Source organism: Lepeophtheirus salmonis, chromosome 6 (assembly GCF_016086655.4).
Source record: "Lepeophtheirus salmonis chromosome 6, UVic_Lsal_1.4, whole genome shotgun sequence".
Classification (NCBI taxonomy): Eukaryota; Metazoa; Arthropoda; class Copepoda; order Siphonostomatoida; family Caligidae; genus Lepeophtheirus; species Lepeophtheirus salmonis.
The window spans coordinates 33,575,896-33,595,164 of NC_052136.2; the positions used below are offsets into that span (position 1 = coordinate 33,575,896).

At 33.6% G+C, this 19,269-nt stretch overlaps 1 protein-coding gene across 1 annotated transcript; it reads left to right on the forward strand.

Annotated features, from left to right (window-relative positions):
* Window positions 1-14,396: 14,396 nt before the first annotated feature.
* Window positions 14,397-18,642, forward strand: LOC121119868 (uncharacterized). The gene is made up of 2 exons (XM_040714681.2): window positions 14,397-14,614; window positions 14,699-18,642. Exon 2 carries the CDS (start codon window positions 14,771-14,773, stop codon window positions 18,410-18,412), a length of 3,642 nt encoding a protein of 1,213 aa, XP_040570615.1. The 5' UTR covers window positions 14,397-14,614; window positions 14,699-14,770; the 3' UTR covers window positions 18,413-18,642.
* The last annotated feature ends 627 nt before the right edge of the window (window positions 18,643-19,269 follow it).

Sequence of the window (19,269 nt, forward strand, 5' to 3'; positions counted from 1 at the left end):
CTTGAAGTTCTGGTATCCACTTAATCGCTCATCCACTAATTTTTTCTTATTCTACTAATTAGGAGAATGCTCACATCTGATAAATACACATTCAGTCAAATCTGGATAGGAGTATCTTCTTGGTTGCTGCAAAAGCTTAGGTGACCCGTACAATAAAATAGGACACTTTATAATTAATTTTATTACATACATTCAGTTATTTTTCCCCGTATTGTTTTTTTTTTCAACATTCTTTATTTGGTTTATATATTATATAGAACATACATATATAAATAAACCGGAGCAATTGCGTACAAAGTACATCAATAAACATTATAGTTTTAATGCTCCGGGTTAGAATTTCAATTAATATTCTAAAAATCAATCTTTAAAAAAACAACAGTAATCATGCAAATTAACAATTATGATAAATATTTGTTAAAATTTCTTAACACCCTTTTTAAAATACTTGGATGATTCTGTGAAGTTGATGGAAGATACCGGATTTCTTCCTCTACAAAATTCCATGACTTACATCCTGATTTAGGAATTTTCATTGTGAGAGATACATAGAGGGCTGAAGCTACCAAGATGATACCTCTCAAGTCATCCTCCCAAATAGGCTGATAGTTAGTTAGTCGGCTGGTAATGAGGGCTTTCAAATTAAGAATGGCAATGGCCAGAGCCCTTGTTAACTTAGAAGTTCCAACTTTCTTCTTTGAAATTGCAAAAAAGAACAAAACCTATGACATATTTTTATTTCCCCATTCGTCAGCCCTTTTAGATTTATGGATTCAAAATGTTTAAGGATATGGATGGTAGGATTGTTTTGTTTTTTTGCTAATGAAGATTTGATTATTTTTATTAAATTTCTTCACCGGTGGGATTGTCAAACCAATTACATATTATAAAGAAGGAGTAAATTCCCAACATTATAGTAGAATAGGCTAATTAAATAATTGTAATTAAAAAATTATTTGTATAAATGTGAATTTTTAAGAATGTTCTACCTAAAAATTACGTATAGAACTTACATTGATCCACATATTTTAGCATTATGATGCAAAGTTTTTTATTGAGTATAAGATTTAAATTTGAGAAATGTTGTTTTTAAGCAATTTTCTATGTTTTCCGGATTTCACGTTATTTATAAATAACATAACATTTGAATACATTGTAACATAATATTGAATAAATGTTGTCTCCTAGTTCTTACATCTGCAAGTGGATATGAGATGGAATTTCGTTACAAACTACAACCGACTATGTACTCCTCATAGTAATTAATAGAGTAAGAGGGGGTCCACTATTTAGTTTTATGGCTTTATTGTCGCCAGTTTTATTATTACTAACTATATTGTATATTTATATGTATAACGTATATACAGTAAGCTCTTGGATTACGAGCAAAATTTGTATTGTTTTTGACATACAAAATCATGTTTGCTTCTAAATAATAAATCGACTCCATTATACAAATTATGAATATCAACTAGAGATGAGAAAAGGCCTCATTTTGCAAGCTTAGGTCGAGGGACAAGTCTTTGCTTATAAGTCCAAGTCATGGAATATTTTCATCTGGTCTAGTTGGAGTCTTCTGAAATACAGGGTGAGACAAAAGGCAATAAAACATGTTGTATAAAACAAAACAAAAATATTTTTGTTTCATAATAATAGAGCATTTAAAAACATTTGTGCTACACAGTTTTGAAAATCTTATCAGATAGGTGATGCCGCCCATTGTTGAATAAATTGAGCTTCGGTATTTTAATACCCGGGGTTTTTTTCATTTTTTAGTTTCCTTTTTCATCATTTTTCATTTAGAGATTTTAGAGGATTAGTTAATGCAGTGGATAATTTACAAAAAGGTGCTGAATATAATAAGCAATATATCGAATCTTATATTTTTTAAATGTTCCTTTAATTGGTTTGATGGAGTTGCACTGATTGAGTATAAGTAAACATTAGAGTATTATAATTAATCTATCTAACCTAGTAATCTTATGTTGAAATCATCCATATACATTATGTGTATTTCTTCTCTAGGAATCACCTGGGCGCAAACCTACAAAAGAGAATAACTTCTCCTGAGTGTCTTGTCCAATGAGCTACGGCGATTTCATTTCTAATCTTATAGTTATGGATGATTAAGTGATTAGGTAATTAGTTATTGGTGGTTCCGCAAAATATCAAAAATTTTGATTTTTTTTGGAATAGAACCAGTTCCAACGACTTGATTGATCTAATTGCTTTTTGCTATAATTTTTTCAGCCAAGTATTCTAGTGCCACTTAAAATATCTGATACAATTACTTTGATTATGTAAGAAGCACTCTAAAAATAGAATCTGCACTATTATCTTCCCTTCCTTTTGACTGCCTGTGGACTGTTTTTCCATTTCTTTTAAATTTGTAGATTTCCTTGTACGGACACTTTGGGAAAATCAATTTTGGTGAGCTGATACTCTACCAAAAAAAATAAGGAATATTGTTGATGATTGTTCCTACGGCAAAACTATGTAATTATAATTTATGTTACTACAATTTAAATATTTAAGGTATAATAATTGAGTCATTAAATTATGAGAATGGTTCAGCAGTTGGCTGGAACAGCTATTAGAACCGTTGTACCATAAATCATGACGTAGCCAAATATATTAGTAAGATAAAAATGTTTAAATAAGAGAATGCGTCAATCAATCAATCAACGACTTAGACTCAATGCGAATGAATTAATGTGTTGAAGCTCCTACGTACTTGGTCAAGTCCTGATTGACACTCCTTTATCCCGAGGTTGACTCTGACTCAATAATTATCAAGATGTGTGTCTCACTGGAGTAGTCTAGTAGATAATTACAGTATGTTGGAGCATGAATCATCATCAAAGAGATATATTATTGTCCGTTCGGAAAAGTGGTCATTCGGGAGAGTGTTCAATTGGTAAAGTGTTCTTGTAGTACAATTGCATTTGGAAAAAGGGTCTTTCGGCCATAAGGTTTTCGGCAAAGGGTTCTAAGACCACTTAATACACTTTTAAAATTTATATATGGCATATTTACTATGAATATGCATGGAATCCGCTTTTTTTTCCCTTCCTCTTTTTAATTAACTTTTTTTCCCCGTTTTCTATATGAAGAATATATATTTATAACATAAAATGAAATAGGGCATTGAATTAAAAGAATTGTATAATGAGTGTCTTTATGAATTATAATAACTTTTTTTTTAAATTATCAATCTGATGACATAAAATATCAGCTCAAAAAATAATCCTTAAGTCATTCATTATACGTTTTTTTAAATAGTTATTTCTTTCATTTCGTCTAAAATGCAAACATTTTCGCCCTATTTGTTATATTTAAATGTTCCGTAGAAAATCACCATCAGACACATCTAAAGTGATGGACTGTAACCACTCTAATGTGTACCAAGTAACCGCGTGAGGCACACCAAAAGCTTCCACGAGGTCCTAATCAAAGCCAAAGACAACAAAAGAGTTTTTTGAGGCTATTAAAGTCATTCTTGAAGGCAGAAGAGACAGGGAGACCGTCAATGGCCTTGCTCGTGAATTTTACCGAAGCCAGACCACTATGCGGCGCTTGGTAAAGCAAGACTTAAACTTTAGTGCCGACAAGATAACTCTTCGTCAGGGTTTGAAGCCTTTGGATCGGTAAAGCGTGTGACACGGTGCAAGGTCTTGCAAAACAAGCTTGAAAAGCAAACCTCTTGATTTTCCTTACGGACTCAACGGCCCCCCCTGGTACCTTGGTATTTATGGGCATCTTAAAGGGAAGCTTTTGGGAGTCCAATAATCAACTAATGACCAACTGAAGGCCGCCGTCATTACTGTTTGAGCCAACTTAGAGCCGAGCTTTGTAAATAACTACTGTGCAAAGTACTGCACCAGGTGGGCCGGCCATTAATGCATTCGTGCCTATATTGATTGATAATGTAAATAAGATATCCCATTATTGTATTTCTGAATTATATTCTAAACATTATGGTATTTTTTGAAATATGTATAGTAATTGTAACTTTCAAAAAGTGTTGCATTTTACAAGAAGGAGTCGTTATTATTAAAAAAAATAGCCGTTACTTGGTCCAAAAATGGAAGTGTGGAAAAAGAGTGCATGTTTCATGTAAATAATATTAATTGGACAGTATAATCCAAAATACAGTTAAACCATATGTCTCGTAAACTGAGGTATGACTGTGTTTACAACGTCTAATCGACATTTACAAATATACATATAAACAAGACATTCTCAAAATATAAATGGTAAAGCATCTGCCCATGTCAGAAATGAAGTAGAGTTATGACTCTGTGTAGTAAAATACACTCTCAAGTGGATCAATTAGTCAAAAACTATAAACAAAGAAATGGAAATAAAAGTGCATCTCAAGTATTTATGTATTTTGTTCCATGAATATACAACACAGAAACTCTCCTCATGTGTGTTTGAGTGACCCAAACTGAAATAAACAATTGACATGGTCATTCTTGTAATTCAAGAAGGCTTGACGACGACTTATTGTGAACATTGCCTATACAATATAGAAAGTAGTGATCAGCAAGGATCGGTGGGGGGAGACACACCGCCATGAAGGATCTGAGTTAAAAAAAAAGATATAACTGTCAGTTTCTGATACTTAAAGAGTGCCTTTACTAAAATAATGGGGCCTCCTCAATATATTTATATATATATACCTTATCGAAAAACGTCATTTTACTAAAAATCGACACATGATTGGAAAAGGGATCCAAAAAGGTCATTAAATAAATAAAAATAAACAATGGCTTAAAAAGCCATTGTTTATCAACATGGTTTATATTTGGGGGAAATTTAAAGTACTGAATCTTTTTGATTGTTCTATATCATGGATTTTTAACAGGCCGCTTGCAAGTGCATTTCAGACAGCCTGAGTAAACTATTTCATTTGAATTAAAATTCTCAAGTTTGGGGGAGTTAGAAATTTCGACGATTGAAGTCGAGTTGATGTAGAGTAAGGCGATGGTACTCATATTTTACTTCGAGTTTCACAAATGGGGTTCGAGTTTGCTATCAAGAAATGACCTAAATTCGATAAGTTAGATTGTTTGTTAACATATTAGGTTTAATCATACAAATATTCCGTGACCTTAGGTCAGCAGAGTTAAAAAAGTCTCTTCTAAACTGTAAGAGTGTGACGGGCCTTAGAACAAGTTTTAACTTATTATAATCTATAAATGAATAAATTACATTCAAGTATTTGTAAACATGACACCATCAGTTTCCTATATTTTGAATAGTTATTTATTAATTTGTATTTCGTAGGAATAATTAGAAATTCCTTGATATCGAAAACAAATAACTAAATACTTGATTACTCAAGATTCATATAAATATTTAGAGTTTCCGTTGTTTGAGATCAAATTATGTCGAGTTTTTCAAAAGACATTATTGATATAGTAATTTGCGACCAATTGTTTCGAACCGTGCTAGGTAATATCCTCCTCTTTTTCTTCACATCCCTTTACATCAAACAACATTACCTCCACACTAAATTAATAACTAGTAAAATTGATTGACGGGGAAATTTAAACCGTTCACTTATGATGGCTACTAAACAACATGGTGCCTTCAAATTTATAGCATAGGCTTTACAGATTGTGTACTCTCTAATACAGTGATTTTTTTAAACAACTAACAAATTAAAAATCCTGGGTTTAAAGACTTCTGTTACCCTTTTGATATTCATTTATGTACCTTAACGATTTGAATCATTTTAGAGGTTTAAGCTTGAGGTTTCAAAGTAAGTAATATTTAAAAAGGATCTAAAGACATTTGCACACGAATACAAATTAAGCTATATTATTTCTATCTTTAATTGTTTTCTCTGGCTCCATCTATGAAATGGGATATATGAGGTAGGACACAAGTAAGTATACATATATGGATCTATAAATAAATTTAAAATCATTACCCAATTTCTTTTTCTTAAAATCTTTCCCATCATCCCTACAATTTATAGAAAAAAAATGAATTGCAACTATTACCCCCCTCCTCCAACCACACACACACACGCCCAACTCAGCAAAAAATAAATAAATGCATACAGATTTGCAAAGAAAGTCCCTAAAGACTTGAACCATCGAAAATAAAATTCCAAGTGAATGACGGTGCAGTTTCATTATTGATTTGAAATAGGTTTTGGGTTATTTATTTATTTTTGAAACCGGTTAGCTAAGGACAATTAAACTTATGATAGTATATTACTGAGTAATTTAATACTCGGGAGTTATTTGGGGCTATATTACAATCTAAATTACAAAAAGCCTTCAGAATTAAAGAATATGGTCGTTGATGATTATGACGTCTAATGTATTTGAAAAACAATAAATGTACTGCGATTATGTAGTCACAAAAGTTAAAACTTAGCTACTTCAGTCACTTTTGAATTGGTTCCGGCGACCACCCAGGCGATGAATGAAAACGCGGTAACAATTTATAATTATAAGAAACGTTCTTGTAAACATTACCTGCATAATTTTCAAGACAGAATATGACGGTACAAAAACTATCTACTACTTTGTTTGTTCAGTCATCCCTTGTGACTCGAAATTACCCATCCATAGTAGTGTTATATTTATGTAAAATGATTTGGTAGAAATGAGTAGACGTCGCTAAAACATGAAAATCCTAACACTAAGTAATTACCGAAGGTATTGCATGTTTTTTTTTTTAAATTGGTGTTCTGGGTAAGTTTTCTCACGTATAGGTTTTAGCCAGACCTAAATCTATAAACCAAGTGGGAAAATAACGGGCAATTGGTGAATATTTGTACCAATTAGTTATCTAAGCGATAACTTTTTTACCGCTTTGATTTGCTAACATGCAATCCTGACAGATCTAATCGACCCTAGGGGTCAATATAGACCACTTTGTTAACCAGTTGTTGATCAACTTCATTGGATAGAAAAGACTTGGATTTTTACTGTGACGCTCAATTTTCAAACATTCTATTGCTGTTGGTAGCGCTTTTAATGGGTTCATAAGAATAATCCTTCTTGATAGACATGAATGAACATTATTCCTCGAAGAATGTAAATTTCAACTAGGCTCAATTTTGAGAAAAATAATTCTAGCTTGCTTTTTTGTTGATACCCAGTTATCTATGTTCTAATTAAAATTCATTTTTCGTTAACCTGTACTTATACTCTAGGAAGGAGGGGTCACTCTTAATTATATGTGTGGTTATAGATAGATGGATAAGTCCACTCGCTCTGTAATTTTGTTATTATTGTTTTTTATGTCTGAAGAGCACCCTGGAGGTTTTGTTTTGGTTCTATGTTTCTTTATTCTTTCCTAATCCATCAATTAGAAGGAAGGATTTAGTTCTGAAATAATGAAACACAATACAATAAATAACAAGGATTTGAATCACTCTGAGCCAACTTCATGTCTCATAAACCATTATGTAAGTTATATATATACGAGTATACAGTACATATACATACATATGAATCGTCAACACAAAAGCAGTCTTTAGCCAAAGCAAAGAAAAGGGCCAAATTATCTTCTTTTTTTTTTTTGTAAAAAATGGAATTAAAACTAAACACTCCATTGACAAACTTTGGCGAATTAAAACAATGATATTTTAATGTCTGTGATTATTTGAGTTATTTGAGAATTCATACTGTACCCTAGAATAAGGTTTCTCAAGCTTTTTTTTATCAAGGTACAAAAATGCATTGAATTTCCTAAGTTTAGAGCAGTAGTTTCCAACCTTTCAAATATAGCGACCCATTTTAGAACATGCAATCAAGACAAGCCTCTGAATCTTATAATATCTTCAATATACATTCATTTTGTGTAATGCTTTTTATTACAATTATAGATTATTTATTCATGAAGTAGCAGTTAATTCTATAAATTCTTCATTGATGGAGAAAATCACCTTGCCGCCATGATGTTTGAGGTCATTAAAAGACACCTATAATTCTCCATACATAATTGGTGATGCTTTGAGTAAAGAATAGTTTTTCCTTTTTTGACCCTATTTGGGGTCGATGTTTTGAACAACTTGTATAAACCCTCTTTTTCGGTTTGCGATTTTATTTGTGAACAAAAGGATTTTCATTTTTATCCAATAATTTTAAAATATTTCCTCAAAGTTTGTTGTCAGTTTTTCAAACCTTTTTGTAAATTTATTGTTTCATTAAACATGAAATCAAGACACATTCTACAAACAATGGATCAGTATGTCATCGACTACTATACGTTTGCCTGTTTGAAAATAAAATATAAATTAATTGCGACTTAATGATCACTTTGATATGTATGTCTCAGTGCAATATCAGTTTAGAAAACATTTATTTGACAAAGATGTGACCCGTACATACATTTAACAGTCTCATCAAAGGATTAATCAGAATAACTCTCTAATAAGGAAGGAAGATAAACCTTTTATTAATTAGTTGTAAAATACAACAGGTACTTCAAACTCATTTTTGTGAAAAGTCAATCTCACTCGCTTTTGTGTTGATGGACCACACATTAGATAGGATCAAAATCAGAAATTTTTTAAATCTAGTATAATGATGTACAATTTTAAATTTTACTACAAAAAATACATATTTAATTAGGTACATCAAATATCTTAATAAATATCTAAAATATTGATCAAACTTTGCTTCAAGTAGGGTCATATAAATTTAATCCATTTCAAGCAGAGCTATACATCTTTTTTTTAAGTACAGCCCAGCTTGTCTTCAAGCTACACTTTACATAATTGGGATACAACTATTTTTAAATATTATATATTTAACTCGACAATTCATGTCTGTACCGTAGATTGAATTCTATCCTGAAGTACTCATCCTTAGCCGATTTACTGGAGGTGGGAAAAACCCTTATGCCCATGTTCAAACAGAGTCTCAACTCTTTGCTTAAAAGTCCAAGTGATTAAATACTTTTTTCGAGTAATTAAATATTTGGATCGAGTTCAGTCCAAGCCCTCAAATATGTTTCCATCTATCTGAAGTTCCTTATTTTAATATAGGGTCCATAATGTTAAGACATTTTTTGAGCTCAGAATGAATAAGCTATCGAGTTCAGGTTGAGTTTCGAGTCTTTGATAGTGAGGTTCAGTCGAGTGGTAAGTCTTCGAAACATAGACTCAAGTACGAATTGATTCATTAGTATCGAGTACAAGTATCACCCCTGCCGTTTTTTATCTAGTTGCCGGACTCCCCTTTGGTTATGTAGCACTAAAGATATTATTCTACTATCTGGAGTCAAAAATGAGTTTATCATCTCCCTGGAAATTGTCCCTCAATGATATCCTGGGAAAATATTTATTAAAGTTCGAAATTATCAGACGGTAAAACTTAAAATGAGTATTCGTATCTATATTTATTAGCAGTTACCGGTTCGAACCGGGTGTTTGTCACCTATCTACTACTCTTATCGGGTAATTTACGAATGAACAAAGATGTCTATTGTTTCTTTGTGACGTCAACATCTGTCTTGAAAACTCAGATATGAATGTTTAGGATGTCGTCAAATGCAGTTATCAACTGTATATTTCCTTTGGCAAGATCCGTGAGACCAATGTCTACATTTTTGAATACTAGGAAATTTAGGGATAAAATAGTACTTTGAAGTTTATGTCATTCATTCTATATTTTAGGACGAAAAGATAAATCTTTATCAAGTCGTACAAAGTTCATTATTAATCCATGTGTCTTACATTACATAGAAGATGGAATTATAATTAAATCCTCATTTGTAGGTTCGTTATAAATGTTTCTATGGTCATCATTTTTTAATCAATGAACACAGCAACTCATTTTGCATGAGAGCATAAACCGTTAAGAACTGTTTCTCAAGTAAATCTTAAACAATACATATCAGTGGCCGCGTGTTGCCTCCGCCCTCCCATTTTTTAGAATTTAGAACATTAATATATTGTAGGTATTTTAAAAAAGATATAAATTAAAGTTGTTGCCCCATTCGCCTCTCTCCGACGTTAAAAAAAATGGACGGAGGCCTGCATATTGCAAATGTAGTCAACATTGGGGACAGTTGTAATATTTCCAACGCAAGTGGGGATTTTTAAAAGTGTTGTGTGAGTACTTATTTAGGACAAAATACGTAAGTCCAGTCATGTTCAGTCTCGGCCCGGTCCTACATATCAGTTGAGAATTTATTATAATGTCTTTGTTCAAAGAGTATTTTCCTTGACGACATAAGTTTAATCATAATTGAAGGTGATCTTGGGGACTCACATTTGACATTTTTACTTCTTAAAATATTCAATAAATCTACATGAAACTCTTTCAAAAGGCTTTAGAAATAAAAAAGACCTGCATTGAAAACAATTTGATGCCATTGATACACAGTAAAATCTAAATTAAATCAAATTAATATGTATTGAAAATCATGGTGAACTATTTGGAGAAAAATATCTTATCCTTGCGTAAGAGTAATAACTAATTTCAAATTAATTTAATCTTTGAATATATTCAAACAATAGCAAACATATGTATATGGGGATATTATATTAAAATTTGGCAAGTACATCTAAAATTAGCTCTGAGTAATTGAGACATAAACAAAAAGTGTTTGCAATTGTCCTCAATCTTCCCTACTGTTTTAGCTGCACCATTATCCCACTGCCAGGGTCCTCCCTAGGGTTATAATTGTTTTTTAGAGAGCAGCCTTTTTGTCAAAACTTAGTCAATTTTGAAGGAATTTCATATATTATATTTTTGTATTAACCTAGATTTAAAAAAAGTATGACAATTAATATTTTTATTTAAAATGTGACAAAATTTACAATTTTTGTAGACATATTTTGAGTATAAACGCTGTCTTTTTGAAAAATTTAAAATAAAGATTTTAGGCAAGGGAGGTATTTTCCCTTCCCGAGGACCATAGAAGCCAAGGGGTCATCGATCCACATTTTTTTCGAATAAAGGTAATATTTCCATTATAAAATTGTTAGGTTGCATCACTATGATGTAACCATTATATAATATAGACCCCAAATTGCAAATTCCTGCACTGGCGCCAGAATGTATTTGCAAATTTAGAAATTAATTTTTTTTTCAATTTTAGAGCTATAAACTTTGAACGCATAACCAATTTTTCTTCAGAAAATGATTATAACCTTTATGTGTTTTATTTTGTCTCTCTCGACGCTGACATATTTTTAGCTATCCTGCCTACCAATTATTGTTTAATGTTGTATGTTTCAAAGGAAAACAAATGAGATGGTGGGCTGTAATTAATAGCTATAATTGTAAAACAGAATATTCATTTATGATATTTATTTGTTCACTATTCCTTCTTAAATTTTTTATTATCCTAGGCTTTTATGTTTATTGAGTGTATTTTTTTGTGGAGAAGGAAACACCATGAAGAAAGTAATACTCTTAAGAAAATAACAAATTAAAAAAAAAATCCTTGATTTTTAGGCCTACATAAAAACTTGGGTCCTATGTTTCTTATGCTCCTTCCCCGTATACCACCTGACACTTTTGTCCTTAAATTAATTATTGCGTATGTAGAAACAAGTGGTACACTTGATTCTCATTATATCAAGAGCAATAAGACGTTAGTGACCTTTGTAAAAAACAAATATGAGATTTTCACTCATCAAGTTTGGACATACACAGCTCATTGCAAAATGATTAGTTACTTACACTTATATATTACATATAGAAGTACATATTTATACTCAAGGTTAGAAACATGTTTGACCTCCTTTAGTGAGCTATTCAATAATAATAAAAAATAACAATTCAAAATGTTGTCCCTATTTAGTGGAATAAAAGAATTGCGTTTTTTGTGTGTTTCGTTTATGTACGTTTTTAATTGATTTTTTTTTCGTCTCTCTCTTTCTTTTTGACCGTTAAGTCTCAAACACAACAGTCAACAGAGCACCAACACCTTCTGCCTTTAGCCTTGTCCTTCATACAAACGTATGTGTTTACTTATTTTTGTAATTAATAATTATGGGTGTAGGACTTTTTTGCTAAACGACATTTCTGCGAATGACAATTTGTTGAACGTACAAAAAAAACACACTCTCTAAAAAAATTAAATAACAAACATGCAGGATTCGAAATGCGGTAAAAATGTTTTTTGCCAATATTCCACCCACGAATAAATATATATGTGCTGTATACAGGTTTAGTGTCATGGAGGAGTGGGGATGACCCCCCCCCCCATGAATGATTAGAGTTGAGAAAAATACCTCTGTAGGAATAAGATGACTTTTTAAATGATAAAAAAAAACAATATTAAACAAAATATTGACACCGTTTTTGAAAAAGGCCCAAAAAAGTTCATGATTAAAGACGTCATACGCCAAAAAGAAATGTTTGCCATTTCTAATATGAGCTTTGTTATAAATGAGCTATCAACTAATATTTCATACAACGCTATTGAGTATCCTGTATGGAATCCTAACAATCATAGAGACAAACTTTTTGCTTAATTAATATAGATTTACTTGTAATTTAACATTGAGCATATGAACTAAATACCTTCTCACAGAATACGTGTCTATTAGTAATGTTTATTAAAATACTAATAAATTACACCACTAATATAGCACCCATCTAATGGAACATTTAACAAGTACACAATCGACATTTCAAGTACTGTAAATTATTAATTTAAAAATTACAAATTGTACACGAATTACACATATATGAGAGACCGATGAGTGTTAGAAAATAGACTAACAAGAAAACCACCTGATTATGCTTTTTTTATTATTTGAAAACAGCAACTCATTCTGGCAAATTATGAATAATATGACGGAAATGAAAATGGAGGGAGGTGAATCTCCTTCGTCATTCCCAATTAGATCGCCATAATCGGTCCAAAATGATGCGACACAGGTGGTGCTGTATTCATAATTAAGCCATAAAATTAACTTACTAGTCCATATTGAAGTATTGGAAGAGTTGGGTTGAGCGTGAGTGGGAAGTGGGGCAAAGGTAAATCTGTGAGGACCCTCTTTCCTCATTTAATATTTTGTAAAATAAAATGTGGGACTCACTTTTGTTTTTCTAGTGAATGTTACTTTTTGAGAATAATTTTTTTATACTGGCCTTTTATAATGCATCGTTTTAATGGAAAGATTGTTTATTATATGTGCATAATGACTTTTTTCATAAAAAAACAGGCCTTTCCCAATAAACTGTGTTCTTTTTTTATTTAATGACTTATTTATATAAAAAATATATTTCCACCTATATTTAAAATGACCTTAATAAAGTAATTTGCCTTTTTTTATTCTATTTTATGGGTTTTTTTCTCTTTTTTAGAAAATAAAATTTGAGGCTTTTATTAAATAATTTTATTGTTTTATTATATTTCTATCGTGACCCTTTTAGAAAAAGGTCGACTCCTATCAGGGATTTCCAATATATTGTGTTGATACTTTATTGAATGATTAGTTCATTTCTATAAACACATAGTAATGATGAATCCTTCAAAAATATCCAAATTTGCACTTAAGTAAAATTAGTAGCAAAAATTCATTGTCACAATGAAAGAATGATACATTTATTCATTTTATTTTATAGGCCACATCGGAACATACTAAGGGCTCAAAAATTAAAAAAAGGTTCTAAACTATGGATATCACCTTTTAAAATCTCTTATCATCTCAGAAATTTGAATACAAAGTATAAAATATTGTAAAATCATATGATGTAAAAATATAATTTGAGATTTCTTCTTTTCTTGATTATTTTTCGAGATTATATTTATATTAACACGCTAGCTGAAATTCCTGATGTCCATGGAAACATTTTTTCCCTCCGTAGTTTAACATTCATATAAAATCCTCAAAAAACCCTTTAAAACTGGAAAGAAACCCGAATAGGTATTAGGTGAATTCTAATAAACATCCCTCATTGCATTTCCTGACGCTATTATTATATACGCAATTCTATCAGTACTCAATTTGTTGCATTTTTAATTAATTGCTCCTCCTGGGTCAAAAGTCAAATCAAATAAATTAGAAAAATAGACAATTAGAAATTGTAAAAGATGTTGTGAAATATTGTTATTTCATAAAAGGAAAATAAAAAATTATTTCATTCTATTCAATGTGGGAGGGAATGGAAAAATAATAATAAAAATTCAAATAAAAAAATGTCAACATATTTAATGAAAGAAAGAGAGAGAGAGAGATTTCTTTTTGAGCGGTTTTCCCCCTCCACTCTGTGTGTATTTGATTGTTAATGAAAGTGAGCTTTCATAAGAAGGAAAAAAGCCGCTCTGTTTCTTTTTATTTTTAAGTGAATACATATTATCTTTTTTTTCTTTCTTAAAAAGAAATAATAAGAATAAGCGTGCTTTGATGTTGCGCCTTCGACGCTGTCAAAAATATATGGAAGAATATCAAAAGGAGTGCGTTGATTTTGTCCGTAAAATAAGTGATACACACACTCTTTTGCAGTGTTGTAAAGGATAGTTTAGTTAGTCGGTTCTTAGAGACGGGGAGAGACGTTTTCTCAGGTCTAAAAAATATCTGTTTGTGCTTTTAAAAAAAAAAAAATAATATAGTAACTTATTATTTTATCAAGCCACGAAAATACTTAAGGATCTGTCAAGTACAGATATGTTTACTGTGAGTTGTTGACTTTTGTTTATAAAATGTTTTGTAAAAGGATTTGGAGACTTATTTACTTAATTCCCTCACTTTGTATTTCAGGTACATTTTTGATTCAACCGCCCCTTGAAACAAATAGTAGTAATACTCCAATAATTGAAACAAGAAAGGATCATGTGGACTTCATCTACTCGCTCTGCCTCACCTCCTCGCTCGAGGCCCTTAGTTAGACAGCCTCAGTCTTACGGCTCACAGCAGTCACAACACCATCATCAATATTATAAGCAGCAACAAGCTCTACAACAACAGCAGTTGATAGAGACTAAGTACCTCCTGACTCGACAGGGCCCGCTGGGTTCATCCAGCCAGAGCTCTGCAGCTGCTTCTTTCTTTGCGAAAGCTCACCATAAACTCAATGTTCACTCGAATCAGGGATCTCGGAGTCGGGATAGTTCCTCCGAAGAGCGAGATCCCTTTCCCACATGTTTCTGCACAATTGTTCATCGCTCTCCACCACCGATCCCATCATTTCTCCTTAAAAGACTAGACAATAATGATAATAATAATAACAACAGCGGGCATGGGGATCAGGAGGATCATTCTACATCATCCACACCTGCAGGAGGACGTATCAAAATCCTTCTTCGTGTTGCTCCTTCTCAATCCTCCCAGAATCATGACAATTTCTTTAATCTCGACAAACGGAAGCGCCAAATTACTCTCTATGATCCCGCTTCAATTCATCGAACCCAATCGACACCTTCTCCCTCACAGACTCTTCTATCTGCCCCGAAAATGTTTGCCTTTGATGGTGTTTTTTCATCCCATGATTCCCAGGAAGAGATCTCCTCCTCTGCTCTTGTTGATGCAATTCATTCCGTCATGAATGGAAAGGATGGAACGATTTTTTGCTTTGGGCATGCAAACTTGGGTAAATCTAGAACCATGATTGGATCCGATGAGTGCTCCAAGGATCTTGGAATCATTCCTACTGCCATCGCCTGGCTCTACAGAGCTATCAAAGATAGAAAGGCCAAATCGGGAGCACGGTTCTCTGTGCGAGTTTCAGCTTTGGAAATATTGTCAAATCCTGAAGAAGTTCAAGACCTCCTATCTTCTTATGAGAGTGCAACCGATGGAACATCTCCTGGTGTTTATCTTGCTAATGAAACAAGTCACTTGGCAAACATATCTGAGCTTCGAGCTGCTTCTCCTGAAAAAGCGGCTTTTTATTTGGATGCCTCCCTCGCAGCACGCTCTCAAGAGGAGAAAAGTCATTTCCTCTTCACGATCCATCTCTATCAATACACAATGGACAACAATAACTACTCAGCTTATGGCCACGGGGGTAGATCTCGACTCCACTTGATAGACTTTGGCTCTTGTGATAGAACCCGATCTCACCCTTATAGCGGCATTACTCTGAGTGGACTCGGGAACGCTATCCTTGGTATCTTCAACGGACAGAAGCACATTCCTCACCGCGAGTCAAAAGTAACTCAAATTCTCAAGGAGTGCTTGGGCTCCCTTCACTGCAACGCCACCATCATTGCTCATATCTCTTCCGAACCTAGTCATTATTCCGAAACTCTTCATACAGTCTCAGTATCCTCTCGACTCCATCGTGTTAGACGGAAGCGTATGAAAAGTAGCTCAAGGCTAAAGTCAAGATCAAGGCTCCATCAGGGGAGTAGCAGCTCTGATTTCACCACTACATCTGGTACATCCACAAATGTCTCATCTAGTGATTTATCATGTGACACTGTGGTTTATCGAGGAGGTGGCTCAGACAGCAGTGGCACAGATAATGAGCATCCCCCATCATCGATACTCTACGGAGTTCGTTCTCTTAGAGCACACCACTCCGCTCCCAACTCTCTCAAGGGTTCTTATGATGACATACCTAGACCTCGACGACGTACTTCAGGCTCAAAAATCTTGACAAATGGTGCCATTTCTCCTCGACATAATTTATCACCCACACCTACCTCAAGTAGTCGCGGTCCTCGTTCCTCTCACTCATCTAGTCTTCTCTTACCCTCCATTCCTGAGACGACAAGCAAAATGCCACTAAATGGACGTGTTCCTGTTCGTCGTCAGGGTGCCATTCAGAATAAGAACAGTAATAGTTCATCGGAAGAAGTGTCCAAGGCAGGTCGGAGCTCGAATACTAAGTACGGATATATGGATGACCATAAAGCAAGCATGATCAACACATGGGTGGAGAAACAAAGCACCCCTGTTTTCCAGGCTCTCACTCAATTTAAGACCTGTGATGATGAGGAAATTACTCATGCCTCTAATAAAATCCAGGCTCAAGTGCATGTCATGAATGAGGCCAAAAAAGAGTCTGATAAAATTACTTTCTGGTCAAATAAGAGCCTTCAAACAACTTTGTCAGAAGAAAAGAGTTTGATGTCAAAGAAGACACGAGAGGAAGATCGAACTGAGAAGAAAGTCGTCATCGTTGATGATGGTGATGACGACGATATTCCTCCACTTCCTCCACCACCCCCCATGGAGCCCATGACACTCCTTGGAACTGAGCAACATCCTCTTCGCATCCTAAGCGAAGAAAATTTGACGATCGTTTCTAGTTTTGGTGGGAGTCTTAATGACATCCCTCGACCAGAGGATGAAGAGGAAATCGAGGAGAAGAGGCTCTTGGAAGAGTACAACAAAGTCATGGAGACTTTTTTGATAAACTCCAATGAGCAACACAAATTAATGGAATTTTCCGAAATCAAGGATATTGATCGTTTTTATGGAAACCTTAACAACAATAATAACAGCTTGAACAACACCAATCATCATTCCTCCGTAACTCAGGTTTTGTTTAACAACAACAACGATAACTACAGTAATAATACTGAAAACAATATTAACATTAAGAATAATCAAGACCTCTTGAGTCCTCAAAAGCAATTTAAACTCCTTGGTCAGTCCCTGCGCCATCCTGATGGCTCTTCAAATCCAGAGCTGAACAATGAGCAACATACCATCTCGGACTTGTACAATAATAATAATAGTGATAGCAATGGGAAGGAACGCTCACCCGGGAACGGGCAGTCCGATCCCGAGGAAATAAATGGAAACTGTAACGACAGGTCAATTGAGGTTCCAGATGAGGTTGTAGAAGAAGAGGAAGAAGAAGTAAAGGAAGCATTTAGTAAGAAAGAGACCTCTCGTTTCTCATTTCGAATCTTTAAATTCTTTAAAAGTAATAAGAACAATAATAATAGTCAAAAAGGCGGGAATACTAACAATAATGGCTCACACCCTCGCTCCAAAAGCTGTGAACGACACCGCTTTCTGGAGAATAATAAAGTACTCGGCCTCCTTTCCAAAAAAACTGCCTCCCGCTCAGAGACTGCATCCCCAGTCATAAAGGCACCAGACACAGAGAGTGTGGCCCCTTCTGTCATGAGCATGGACACAGAATGGGAATACCAACAGCAAAGTCAGTCACAGCAACAAACCTCCTTTTTATACCCACAACCACCGCCACCCTATGTTAACACCAAATATGGAGTCGTATCTGGAGATCGCAAAAGTTCCGGCTATGACAGTATTGGAGGAGAAAGCTCTTCCTTAGACTCTAATGAAGATGCGCAACTCCATCGGAGCTCATCATCGTCTCATCAGCCTGGTGGTGTGACACTCAAGAGTTCATCCAGTTCCTCCTGTTCCTCTGTGTTAAAATCATCTTTTTCCAACAACTACGCTGTTCCATCATCCTCAACGACATCCCCTCTTGTGCTGGAATATGATGAATTGGACATTCTGCGAATGGAGTCCCGACTTCAAAAAATTTGAAGATGAAATTCCGTTTTATTCTGCGAAATAGTTTAGTCTGTTATGTATATTCATAACCCCCTCTTCTACTTACTTTTCTGTCTTATTTTCCTCCCAGCTGTGAAGAAGAAGTCTTTTTTATACTCTATTATATTCATATATTTTAATTTATGTTTGAAGTTTAATATTTCTCTTTCTTTCCTTACATACATATATATTATATTAAAAATAAAAAAGACCTTTGATATGAATTCCTAAGGCTTTTCAACTCATTTGTATCCATGATCATCCATCTGAAGCTGCTGATATTTGTCCTTGAAGAAGTTATACATAGATTTACAAAGGGTTCTCTCTCTCAAGACCACAAGATTTGAAGGGGGTTTACACTCACGTGATTCAGAATTAGCTCATTTTGTACATGCTGCGGATATTACGTAGACCCAAAACTTGTCGTAGTATTTAATAACAACTTTATTCATGTTACTGTTTATTTAAAGGTTTCATTACGCAACCAGAGGACAACTAACACAAAATTTACATGTTTTGTTTTAATTTCATGTCTCTAAGTTTTAAACAAGTCGGAGCTACCACGAAAAAAGCATCGTGTCTACCATCTACTCCGTTTCGAAGCAATTTTTTCCTCTACTAAATATATCACTTAAACATAGCACAAATTGTGTTTGAATTGTTTTTTCTAGATTCCAAAAAAATCACGTTTTTGTAACTTAGTCACACTACTACAAGTTGTCTGTTCCCACTCTAATTGGATATGAAAATTATGAAGAATTGAGATCGATTCATTCATTAGTTCAAGAGATATGGGTATTCAAAGTTAGCGAAATCGCTTATATTTTCCTCAAAAGAGGCACCAAAATTTC

Excerpts from the sequence above, each read along its gene's own strand:
- LOC121119868 (XM_040714681.2), top strand. The coding sequence starts at position 14,771 with ATGTGGACTTCATCTACTCGCTCTGCCTCACCTCCTCGCTCGAGGCCC.